Source organism: Chiloscyllium punctatum, chromosome 1 (genome assembly GCF_047496795.1).
Source record: "Chiloscyllium punctatum isolate Juve2018m chromosome 1, sChiPun1.3, whole genome shotgun sequence".
Lineage (NCBI taxonomy): Eukaryota > Metazoa > Chordata > Chondrichthyes > Orectolobiformes > Hemiscylliidae > Chiloscyllium > Chiloscyllium punctatum.
Genome location: NC_092739.1, coordinates 133524731 through 133536994, shown reverse-complemented (window position 1 = coordinate 133536994; position 12264 = coordinate 133524731). Strand labels below are relative to the sequence as shown.

General features: G+C 40.7%; 1 protein-coding gene across 1 annotated transcript in view; it reads right to left on the bottom strand.

Moving 5' to 3' along the window:
* Window positions 1–12264, bottom strand: part of acaa2 (acetyl-CoA acyltransferase 2) — a 64058-nt gene that overhangs the window by 20307 nt on the left and 31487 nt on the right. The window contains exons 4-5 of the mRNA XM_072574464.1: window positions 5756–5872; window positions 2857–3004 (exon numbers count right to left, since the gene is read on the bottom strand). Coding sequence (XP_072430565.1) covers window positions 2857–3004; window positions 5756–5872 — 265 coding nt within the window. The remainder of the gene's footprint in view (window positions 1–2856; window positions 3005–5755; window positions 5873–12264) is intronic.

Below are 12264 nucleotides of genomic sequence, written 5' to 3'. Positions count from 1 at the left end.
CAAGTCTCTGCCATTCAATGAGATCTAATTTGATGCGGTAATCGTCAACTCCAATTTCCTGCCTTTTCCTCATAACTCTTGGTTGCTGTACTGCAGTAAAGAATTTCACAGACTTTTATCTCATAAAAGTCTGACTGACTGACTGACTGTATGGAGTTTGCATGTTCTCCCTGTGTCTGCGTGGGTTTCCTCCGGGTGCTCCGGTTTCCTCCCACAGTCCAAAGATGTGCAGGTCAGGTGAATTGGCCATCCTCAATTGCCCGTAGTGTAGGTAAGGGGTAGATGTAGGGGTATGGGTGGGTTGCGCTTCGGCGGGGCGGTGTGGACTTGTTGGGCCGAAGGGCCTGTTTCCACACTGTAAGTAATCTAATTCCTCCTCATTTCTGTTCTAAGTAGGTGACCCCTTACACAGATTATGCCCTCTGATCCTAAACTCTCCCCACAAGGGAAAACAACCTCTCCATATTCATCCTGTCGAGGCCCCTCAGAACCTTGTGTTTCAATAAGGACACCTCTCATCCTTCTAAACAAAGTAGAGTCTCAACCTACTCACACTCCCTTCATAAATCCCTTCATAATTGAAATTCCTCCATAGCCGGAATCAACCTGATGAACCTGCCCTCGACTGCCTCCAAAGCCAATTAGTCTTTTCTTAGAAAAGGTGACAAAAACTGCTCACAGTAGTCTAGTTGTGCTAGTTCTAGCTTCTTACATTGGTTTAGCAAAAGTTCCATCTTTTTATACACCATTCCCTTTGAAATAAAAATTAACATGTCATTTGCCTTCTCTATTACCTGCTAAACGTGGATGGTTTTTTTTGTGAGTCATTCACACCTTTCTCTACTTAAGTAATGTTCAGCTCCTCTAATCCTCTTGCCAAAGTGCAAAACCTTACATTTTCCTATATTATATTCCATTTGCCAAGTTTTGCCCACTCACTTAACTTGTCTGCATTGCTCTGTAGCCTTGGTCATTCTCACCACTCATTGGAGAATTGGAGTAGACTAGTCAGCTAATCAAGCCTCTTCTGCATTTAATACGTTCATGGCTTTTACCCTCATTATTCCCAGAATCCATTAGGCCATTAACTATCAAAGACTTAGCAACTTCCACGTTAAACATACATAAAGACATCCACAGCCTTTCAGGCAAAGAATTCCAAAAATCTCCTTACCTTGGCAGCATGGTAGCCCAGTGGTTTCTCTGCTTCCTCACAGCACCAGGGATCCAGATTTGAGTCCACGTCGGGTGACCGTTATGTGTGGAGTTCTCTAGTGTCTCTGGGTGCTCTAGTGTCCTCCCACAGTCCAAAGATGTGCAATTTAGGTGGTTTGGCAATGCTAAATTGCCCATAGTGTCTGGGATGTGCAGGCTAGGTGAATTAGCCATGGGTAATGCAGGGCTACAGGGCTAGAGTAGGAAGGTGGGTCTGGAAAGGATGCACTTCGGGGAGTTGACATGGACTCGATGGGTTGAATGGCCTGCTTCGATACTGTGGAGATTTTATGATTTTATGGGCCTAAATGGCACTGTTGAATTCTGCCTACTAGTTCAGGATTCCCCAACCAGGGGAAACATATTTCTTGCATGTACCCTGTTCATCCCTTTAAATATTTTGACTCATGCTATTTTGTTAAGTAACCCAATGCATGATACTTTATTGAACATTTTTCATAAATCCAGATATATTAAATCAAAAATTCTCCTTTATCTATCCTGCTTGTTACTACCTCAAGTATTTCTAATAAATTTGTCAGGCATGATTTCCTCATTGTAAAGCAATGCTGATTCTGCATGTTATACACTTCCAATTTTTCTGCAATTATACCCTTTTATCATAGACAATAAAAGTTTCCTAATGCCAGATACAAAGGCAACTGGCCTTAAAGTACCTGTTTTTTGGTGCTGTTATTTACATTTGGTTATAGACTATAACACATGTAGGCAAGAAATTCATGAATAAACAATTTCATGAATGATTTCATCTCATGATACCAACGACAAAGCTGCTAAAAGATCTTCTTACCACTAACTTGAAGATTTTAAGGTACTTTATTAAAAGAGCATTGTCTCAGAATTAAGGGGTGCCAAATTTAAGACTGAGATGAAGAATTTCTTCTCTGAGGGTTGAGAGTCTTGTGAACCCCTTGACACAGAGATCTGTGGAGGCAGAGTCTTTGTGTATATTTAAGGGTGAGATAGATAGATTCTTGACCAGTAGGAAAATCAAGGGTTATGGGGAAAGGCCAGGAAGATGAATGTTAGGATGAGTCATGATCCTACTGCACGGCAGAGAAGGCGTGAGGGGCCAAACAGCTTACTTCTGTTCCTAGACTTATGATCTTAAGCGAATTGTATTTGCAAACATTCCTGCATTTTCTGTTTTAGTTTTGCAATTTAATTATTTGTGGTTACTTTCATTCTTAGAGTCATACAGCATGGAAACAGATCATTTAGTCCAACTCATTCATGCCAACCAGACATCCCAATCTGACCTTGTCCCATTTGCCAGCATTTGGCCCATATCCCTATAAACCCTTGCTATTCATACAGCCATTCAGGTGCCCTTTAAATGTACTAATTGTACCCACCTCCACCACTTCCTCTGGCAGCTCGGTCCATACATGCACCACCCTCTGAGTGAAGAACTTATCCCTCAGGTCCTTTTTAAATCTTTCCACTCTCACCTTAAACCTATGTCTTCTAGTTTAGGACTTCCACAGGGAAAAGACTGTGGCTATTCATCTTATCCATGCTCCTCATGATTTTATAAACTAATGAATCACTCAAATTCACTTAAAAAAAAATCTTCACATTCAGGCTTTACACATGACATAGCAGCACTGGAGTACTCACCAGTTTTCCACCTCTCCTGAGTCTTCAGTGCATATGCATCACATTCCTCCCTGCTTATTTCATATTGCTCAGCAAGATTTTCTGCTGTAAGACCCATAGGAGTTTTAATATGGAGGTCAGTCAGTCCTGCCCATAAAGTGTCTTCCATCTGTAGAACAATTTATTTGAAAAATATTAATAACAATTTAGTTTTCTAATTCACACAATTTTCTGTATTTTTGAGGTACAGTAAGTAAATGCTGACATCGCTCTTAATCTTATGAGGCAAGTTGTCAGTATCCACAGTAAGATTCTCATTCACAACATTTACTAGTTCTGCACATAATAAGCTATATTATACTTAATGGCAGTACTTTAAAATCCTTTTCAATCATTTACAAGTTTTCAGCCAGGAGTATGAATAAATACACTTTGAACACTTCCATGGGTTTAGCTTGTCAAGAAGCTTAACAACACCATCTTAATATACACCATAGCATAAAGACTTAGCCATTCACTGCAATATAGCAAAAGCAATGCGTACTGGTATTGTCACTGCACTAGTAATCCAGAAACACAGACAGTACTTTGGTAGGGACCCAGGTTCGAAACCACCACAGCAGAAGATGGAATTTGAAATGTACTTAAATAATAATTAAAATAATATATTGAAAGAAGAAGCAGGGGAGGCTATTCAGATCTTTGAGCCTTCTCTCCATTCAATATGGTCATAATCGTTCATCCAACTCGGTACCCTATTCCCACTTTCTCTCCAGACTTTTTCATTCCTTTAATCCCTATATCCTGAAAATACACAATGCTTTGATCTCAACTGCTTTCTGTGGCAGAGAATTGGCCTGTTGGAATTCTATGGGTTTCTGATTTTAATTGAAATGTATAACGATGGAGTTAAATTATTATTTACTGTCATAAAAACCCATCTAATGCCCTTGAGGGAAGGAAATCTGCCTGATCATACCTGGTCTGGTGTATAGGTGACCACAGTATTGTCGTTGACTCATAATTGTCCTCTGAAATGAACTAGTAAGCCACTCAGTTTCAGCAAAACTGATACAAAGTCTCAAAGAATCAGGAGAACTATCTCACAGACTCATCAAGCAACAGCCTGAAATGGTCACAAACATCAAATCATATATTTCAGACAAGGTCCCTCATTCCACTGGGTATATTCTGTCCTGCTACCCACACTAAGGAACTTGCGCTGTGGTTGGGAGGGTTGGGAGGGAGCTGTCCTGGAAGTCCTCAATATTGACGCCAAACCCATGAAATCTTATAGCATCACGTCAAACATGGTCAAGTGAACAACCTGCTGATTACAATGTACCACCCACACTCAGCTGACGAATCAGTACTTTTCCATGTCGAGCACCAACCAGAGGAAACACCGATGGTGATAAAGGTGGAAATGAGGGGGAAAGCTCTCCACTGGTTAGAGTCACACCTAGCATAAAGGAAGATGGTTGTTGGAGGTCAACATCTTAGCCCCAGAACACTACTGCATGAGTTCCTCAGGACTATATTCTCATCCACATCATCACAAGGTTAGAAGTAAAGCTGTGCTCATTACTGTACATTACTCCTCACATTCTGAAGAGTTTGTTCCTACATATAGCAGTCCCTGAAACCTGGACAAAATTTGGACTAAGTGGCAAGTAACATTCACAACAGAAATACCAGGGATGCATGGATTTCCCCAGTCATCATTGGCCTAATGATAACTTTTGGTCAGAAACTTAACAGGACCAGCTGTATAATGCAGTGGTTACAAGAATAGGTCAGAGGCTGGGAATTGTGCAGCAAGAAACTCACTCCCTGGCACCACAAAGACTGTTCACCCTATTTATAAATCACAAGTCAGGAGTTTAGGGTGTAGGTTTGCTCACTGAGCTGTAGGTTTGCTATCCAGACGTTTCATTACCTGGCTAGGTAACATCATCAGTGGCGACCTCCAAGTGAAGCAAAGCTGTTGTCTCCTGCTTTCTATTTATATGTATGTCCTGGATGGGGTTTGTGGTGATGTAATTTCCTGTTCGTTTTCTGAGGGGTTGATAGATGGTATCTAGATCTAGACACATCTATCCTGGAACAGGCTAAGCAAAGACATGCCAGAGAATTCCGAGAGGCCTGGCACTCCAATGACAACGTCATAAACAAACACATGGATCTAGATGTCATCTATCAACCCCTCAGAAAACAAACAGGAAATGACATCACCACAACCCCAGGAACACCATCCAGGACAAACATATAAATAGAAAGCAGGAGACAATAGCTTCGCTTCACTTGGAGGTCGCCACTGATGATGTTACCTAGCCAGGTCATGAAATGTCTGGATATCAAACCTACTGCTCAGCGAGCAAACCTACACCCTAAACCTCAACCTGAGCTACAAACCTTCACAAACCTAGCATAAGTCAGGAGTATAATAAAATACACTTCACTAATTAGATAACAACAACACTTAAAAAAGCTCAAGACAATTCAAGGCAAAGCTGCCCACTTTGTGCCTGTGATGAATAGAAAGAACGTTCACAGTGGTAGCTTGGCATACCATCTTCAAGATTTATCCTAGCAACTTATTAAGGCTCCATCGAAAGCACTATCACCACCTAGAAGGACAAATGCAGCAGATGCATAGAAATGCCACCTCTTCTATATCCTGCACAAAATCTCACATACACACTTAGAACTAAAAGTTGATGTTCCTGAACTAACACTGGATCAAAATCTTGGAGCTCCCTTCATAACTGCACCATAAGTGTATGTGCATTACATAAACTGCAATAGTTCAAGCAAGCAGCTTAACACCACATTTTTAAGGTCATTTAGAGATAGGCAATAAATGAAGTTCTAGCTAGTAATGCCCACTAATTAACTGATTTAAAAAAGTATATTTTACCTTGATATCAACCCCAAGTTTTGTGCCAAATCGTACATTTCGAACAGCATAAGGAGCCTGGCTCATGCTTTCTGATCCTGCGCACAATACAACCTCAGATTCTCGAAGGCAGATCTCCTGCAACAAAGTGAATGTATTATTTTATTAAAGACAGACATGCCATTTAAAATCTGAATGAATTAATTCAATTATACACCAATACTGGCACATTCCCAAGAACCTAGTGTTTATAAGCCTGAAACATACTAAATATTAAATGCTAAATATTAAATCTGTATATTCTTTTAAAAAATGTATTTATTTAAAATAATATATTTTACTTGAATAAACTCATACAAAATTGTGACAAATTAGGTCTGTTAGAATGTTAATTAGAAACCTCTAAAATATTCATAATGCAAATATTAAAAAACTTTAAGATACTTACAGCAGCTCAAATGTAATTATTTCAGTTCATTAATTTGTAAATGTTGTAAAACGTTAATTGTAGTGTTATGACAAAATGTCAGAGAAGTACAGGAAAAGATATATAAATCACTGAGTAGAGAGGATAAAGCAATCAAAACAAAAACAAAACAGAGTTTCATTTTAAGGGATAGAAATGAAAAGCAAAAGGATATTTTAAATGCATAATCTTGGTTAGACCATGGGGATCCTGAAGAAAGGAGCAGAAGAATGTACTGATGAAATTAGATAAAACATGTGAAGCATTTGGATCCATTGGGCTGAATAGCCTCAATACAATTGAGTAATATCTGATGTTACACAGACACAGACAAATTTTATGGACGGGCAGTTAATAACAGTTTGAACTAAAATGTAAAATGCTAAAAATCCTCAGCAAGTCTGGCAGCGTCTGTAGAGAGAAAAACAAAATTAGCATTTCAGGCTGATGCCCTCCAAATCAAAACATCATGAGCAAAGAGCAATACCTACAGACTTAGGGGAAGTAGAGGGATGTAAAAGGGAAGTCTGTGATCAGAGGAGGAGCCACTTTACTGTGGTTGAGGGCTGGGGCAGGACTAGGAGCAGCACCTTCTCCCCAATCAGGTCAGAAGTAAGGGTGTTCACTTATCTTTATGTGTAATATTTTGCACTATTCATGACTCCTCGGATATTAAAGCAGTCCGTGTCCATTTGCAGCAAGGCTTAGGCAAAATTCAGGCTTGGGATGATGAGTAATAAGTAATATTTGTGTCACACATGTACCAGACAAAGGTCATTTCCAAGAAGAAAAACTCGATGTGACATTCAATGATATTATCAAAGCTGAATGTCCCACTTTCAACATTTTGGGGGTTACTGTTGGCCAGAAACTGAATTGCACCATCTGTATAAATAAAATGACGATAAGAGCAGGTCCGAGGCTATGAATTCTATGACAAGTAATAAACTATTTGATTTCTGAAAGGTGCAGATTAGATGTATGACAGAATACTCGCTGCTTGCTTGCAAGATGTTGGTGGGGAGGAACAAACACCTCCTGCAGTCACTCCCTCCATCACTGATGCACAGTGACAGTACGTTATACCATCTACAGAATACACTTCAACAACTTACCATGGCTTCTTCCCACCTTCAAAACCCATGACAAGGGCAGCAGATGTGTGAAAATACCACCATGTGCAAGTTCACCTCCACTCCACACACCAGCCTGGGACTATATTGTTATCCCTTTCTGGAACTCCCTTCTAGGAGCATAATGAATGTACCTACACCACATGGACTGTAGTGGTTCAACAAGGCACCTCACAATCACCTTGTCCAGGGCGGTTAGGGATAGACAATAAATCCTGCAATACCCACATCCTGCAAAAGTTTATTATTCATTCTGGGCATATCATGTGGTGTACAAAATCACACTTTAGTTCATGGGGAAGATATCAGTATTTGATTTGGGCATAGTGAAAGGTATGGCAAAAGTCCAAGAACAAAATATTGTGGATCGCCTCCTGGTGTGGCAATATACATTTGCGAAGCTGAAGAGAGCATCTTGAAGATATTGTTTAAAAAAAAACACTGGGAATGTCTATTGCAATTGATCTGATGTGGCAGCAAAGTAATAATTCACCTTGTTGAAAGATTTCTGCACTTTGCTTTCCTGTAATCTGCTGACAATTGCTTTGCCTGTGGCCACTTCAGGAAGGTTATGATTCTGCAGGCTTTGGGCAAGCACTGTCAGTCAGGATGTTTCCACTGCAAAGCTGGCTTCTGTGGTGGTCTGGACTATGCACACCATCTTCTGTAGCTTCTTATTGTCCTGGGCAGAGCAGTTGCCATTCCAGGCCATTATGCACCCGGACAATATGTTCTCAATAGTGCATTGTTAGAAGTTGGGTTAGGGTCCTTATGGATGTGCAAAATTTCCTAAGTCACTATACTCACTGGAATTTAGAAGAATGAGACCTTATTGAAACTTACAATATTCTTAATGGACTTGAAAGGGTAGAGGCGAAAGGATAGATTCCCCCTTATGTGTGAGTCGAGGACAAGAGGGAAGGATCTCAAAAACTAGTTGGACATTTGAAATTGAGATTAGATTAGATTACTTACAGTGTGGAAACAGGCCCTTCGGCCCAACAAGTCCACACCGCCCCGCCAAAGTGCAATCCACCTATACCCCTACATTTACTCCTTACCTAACACTACGGGCAATTTAGCATGGCCAATTCACCTGACCTGCACATCTTTGGACTGTGGGAGGAAACCAGAGCACCCGGAGGAAAGCCACACAGACACGGGGAGAATGTGCAAACTCCACACAGTCAGCCGCCTGAGGCGGGAATTGAACCCGGGTGTCTGGCGCTGTGAGGCAGCAGTGCTAACCACTGTGCCACCGTGCATCTTCGGAATAATGAATCCATGGAAATCTTTACTGTAGAGGGCTGTTATTAAGTATATTCAAAGCTGAGATAGACAGATTTCTAATTAGTAAGGAAATCAAGGGATATGGGGAAAGGCAGGAAAGTGGCATTGATATTTATCAGATCAGCCTCATTCAATGACAGAACAGATTCGACATGCTGAATGGCCTACTTCAGTTCCCACGTCTCTGGCTTAATATATCTGGGTCTAAATCATTTTTCATGACTTGCAATGTTTACACCAGCAATTGAATGGTTTCCTACTATTCATTTCGGTGGTACAATTATGGTCTAGAGATTCTAATTTCCAGATAGTCATTGGAGCAGCCTATTCTTACGGGAATTGGTCAGGAAACTGAAAACCATCAAGAATGCTTCATTGAAGTTGGAGTGTTCAGAGGGTTCACTAGGATGATCCTGGGTATAAAGGATCTTTGTATGAGATGCAGTTGAACTTGTATTTACTGGAGTTTAGAAGAATGAAAGATGACTTTACTGAAAAATACAAGATTGAGGGAACTTGACAGGGTTGATGCAGAAAAGGTTATTTCCCATTGTGGGAGAGCCTAGGACCAGAGTAAGGGATTGCCCATGTAAAACAGATGAGAAGGAATTTTGTTTCTCTGGGGGTTGTGACTTTGCCTTTACCTTGGACAGCTGCAGAGGCTGGGTCATCGAATATAGTTAAGGCTGAGGTGGACAGAATTTTGATCAGTAAGGATGAAGGAAAAGGCAGAAAATTGCAGTTGAGGATTACCAGCCATGGTGTCATCAAATGGCAGAGCAGACTCAGTGAGCTGAATGGCCTACATCTGCTATGCCTTACAGAGGAATTTGACTCAGTAAAAGTTTAACAGCTTCCCAGGAAAAGTTAGAAAACTGACAACATACTCTAAGGACCAGAAGACCATAAGACATAGGAGCAGACATTAGGCCATTCAGCCCATCGATTTTGGTCATGGCTGATAAGTTTCTCAACGCCATTCTGCTTCTTTCTTCCCATAACATTTGATCCCCCTTGACAATCAAGAACTTTTATCCCTGCCTTAAATATACTCAATGACCTATCCTCCACAGCCTTCTGTGGCAATGAATTCCATAGATTCATCACTGAAGGTGTTTCCCCTTATCTCCATTCTAAAGGGTCTTCCATTTACACCTAGGCCTCGAGTCCTAGTCTCATCCTAGTCCTACAAATGGAAACATCTTCCCAAGGTCCATTCTATCCAGGCCATTCAGTATACTGTAGCTTTCAAGTAGATCTCCCCTCATCCTTCTAAAGTCCATTGACTATAGTGCCAGAGTCTTCAAAATGTTCCTCATGTGTTAAGTCTTTCATTCCTGGGATCGTTCTTGTAACCTCCTCCGGAGCCGTTCCAGGGCCAGTACATCCTTCCTGAGGTATGGGGCCAAACATTTCTCACAATACTCTAAATGTGGTCTGATCAGAGCTTTATAGAGCCTCAGAAGTACATCCCTGCTTTTATATTCTAGTCCTCTCAAATTAAATGCCAACATTGTATGTGCCTTCCTAACTACAGACTCAACCTACAAGTTTACCTTAAGAGAATCCTAAATCAGGAATCCCAAGTCCCTTTGCACTTCAGATTTCTGCATTTCATCCCCATTTAGAAAATAGTTATTGTCTCTCTTCTTCCTACCAAAGTGCATAACCTCACACTTTCCCACATTGTATTCCATTTTCCACCCTGCCCACTTTTACAAAGGTGAAAGAGTGTATTTTCACTTTAAGATAGAAAGTGCTTTCAGAATTTTAAAGTAAATTTAAAGTACAGCCATAACTGTCCAAACAGAACAGCTAAGAGACTGGCTGATCCAAAATAGGTACATGAGTTTTGGTTGCTGTTTTGACAATAATTCACATTTAACCAAATTTATTTAAATTATGCCCCGGATGCTAAAACCCAATTGAGTTTGAATTTACTGTATTGACATCATCAGTCTAATGAGTGGGAACAATGTTGGTGTATAAAACTAGGGCTTTTTAAAAGTTTGGTCAAAGCAACTGCCACTGAATGGCAAAGCAACTGCCATAGAACTGACTGCTCACCTAATATCTTACTCTCCAAGAAATAAAAAGGCACTCTTTTATCAAAAGGGAGCTTTTCCTGTAAAAAATACTCACAGTAAAAAGAAAGACGACAACCCAGGGAGATCAGCAGACAGAAGATTGAAGACAGTGGAGAAGACAGAGACTGTGCGGACTTGAGATTTAGTTAATGTAATGTTTAATAATGGTATTATTGGAACAGCATTTTCATAGAGTTAAAGTCACATAGCAACTAGTTTAAAGTGTTCAGTTTGTTAATAATTTTGTTTAGTGTTTGCTATTAGAGTTAGAAAAACAACTTTTTTTTCTTTAAATAGGAGTACTCTTTCACCCACTCATACTTTTAACAGATTACGAAGCGAGGCAAGCTTTTCTAGGTGTTTGGTTTTAATTGAAAGAGGGGTTCGACCTCTGAGTCGTAAAACTACTCTCCTAACCTGTCTAAATCCTTCTGCAGCCTCCCCAACACTACCTGTCCCATCACCTATATTTGTATCATCTGCAAACTTAGCCAGAATACCCTTAGTTCCTTAACATATAGAACATAGAACATTATAGCGCAGTACAGGCCCTTCGGCCCACGATGTTGCGCTGCCCTGTCATACTAATCTGAAGCCCATCCCACCTACACTATTCCACATACGTCCATTTGCCTGCCCAATGACAACTTAAATGCACTTAAACTTGGCGAATCTATTACCGATGCAAGCAAAGTATTCCATACCATTACTACTCTCTGAGTAAAGAAACTACCTCTGACATCTGTCTTATACCTATCTCCCCTCACTTTAAAGTTGTGTCCCCTCATGTTTGCCATCCCCATACTTGGAAAAAGGCTCTCCCTGCCCACCCTATCTAACCCTCTGATTATCTTGTATGTCTCTATTAGGCCACCTCTCAACCTTCTTCTCAGCTTTTCCTCGTAAGACATTCCTTCCATACCAGGCAACATCCTAGTAAATCTCCTCTGCACCCTTTCCAAAGCTTCCACATCCTTCTTATAATGTGGTGACCAGAACTGTACACAATACTCCAAGTGTGGCCGTACCAGAGCTTTGTACAGCTGCAGCATAACCTCCTGGTTCCGGAACTCAATCCCTCTATTAATAAAGGCCAAAACACTGTATGCCTTCTTAACAACCCCGTCAATCTGGATGACAACTTTCAGGGATCTGTGTACATGGACACCGAGATCTCTCTACTCATCTGCACTCCCAAGAATCTTACCATGAGCCCAGTACTTTGCAGAACTGGATGTAATACTGATCCTTGTGGAACACCACATTTTCTGGCTGCCATCCTGAGAAGAACCCTTTTATCCCCCACACTCTGGCTGACTGGCAAACAGCCAATCTTCTATCCATGCTAGTAACTTGCCTTTAACACCATAAGCTCTAATTTTACACTGCACCCTCCTATATAGCACCTTGTCAAAGGCCTTATGGAAGCCCAAGTAGATAACATCCATTAGCTCTCCTTGGTCTAACCTGCTCGTTGCCTTCTCAAAGAATTCCATCAGATTTGTCAGGCATGACCTTGATGAACTCATGCTGACATTGCCCTATTTTACCATG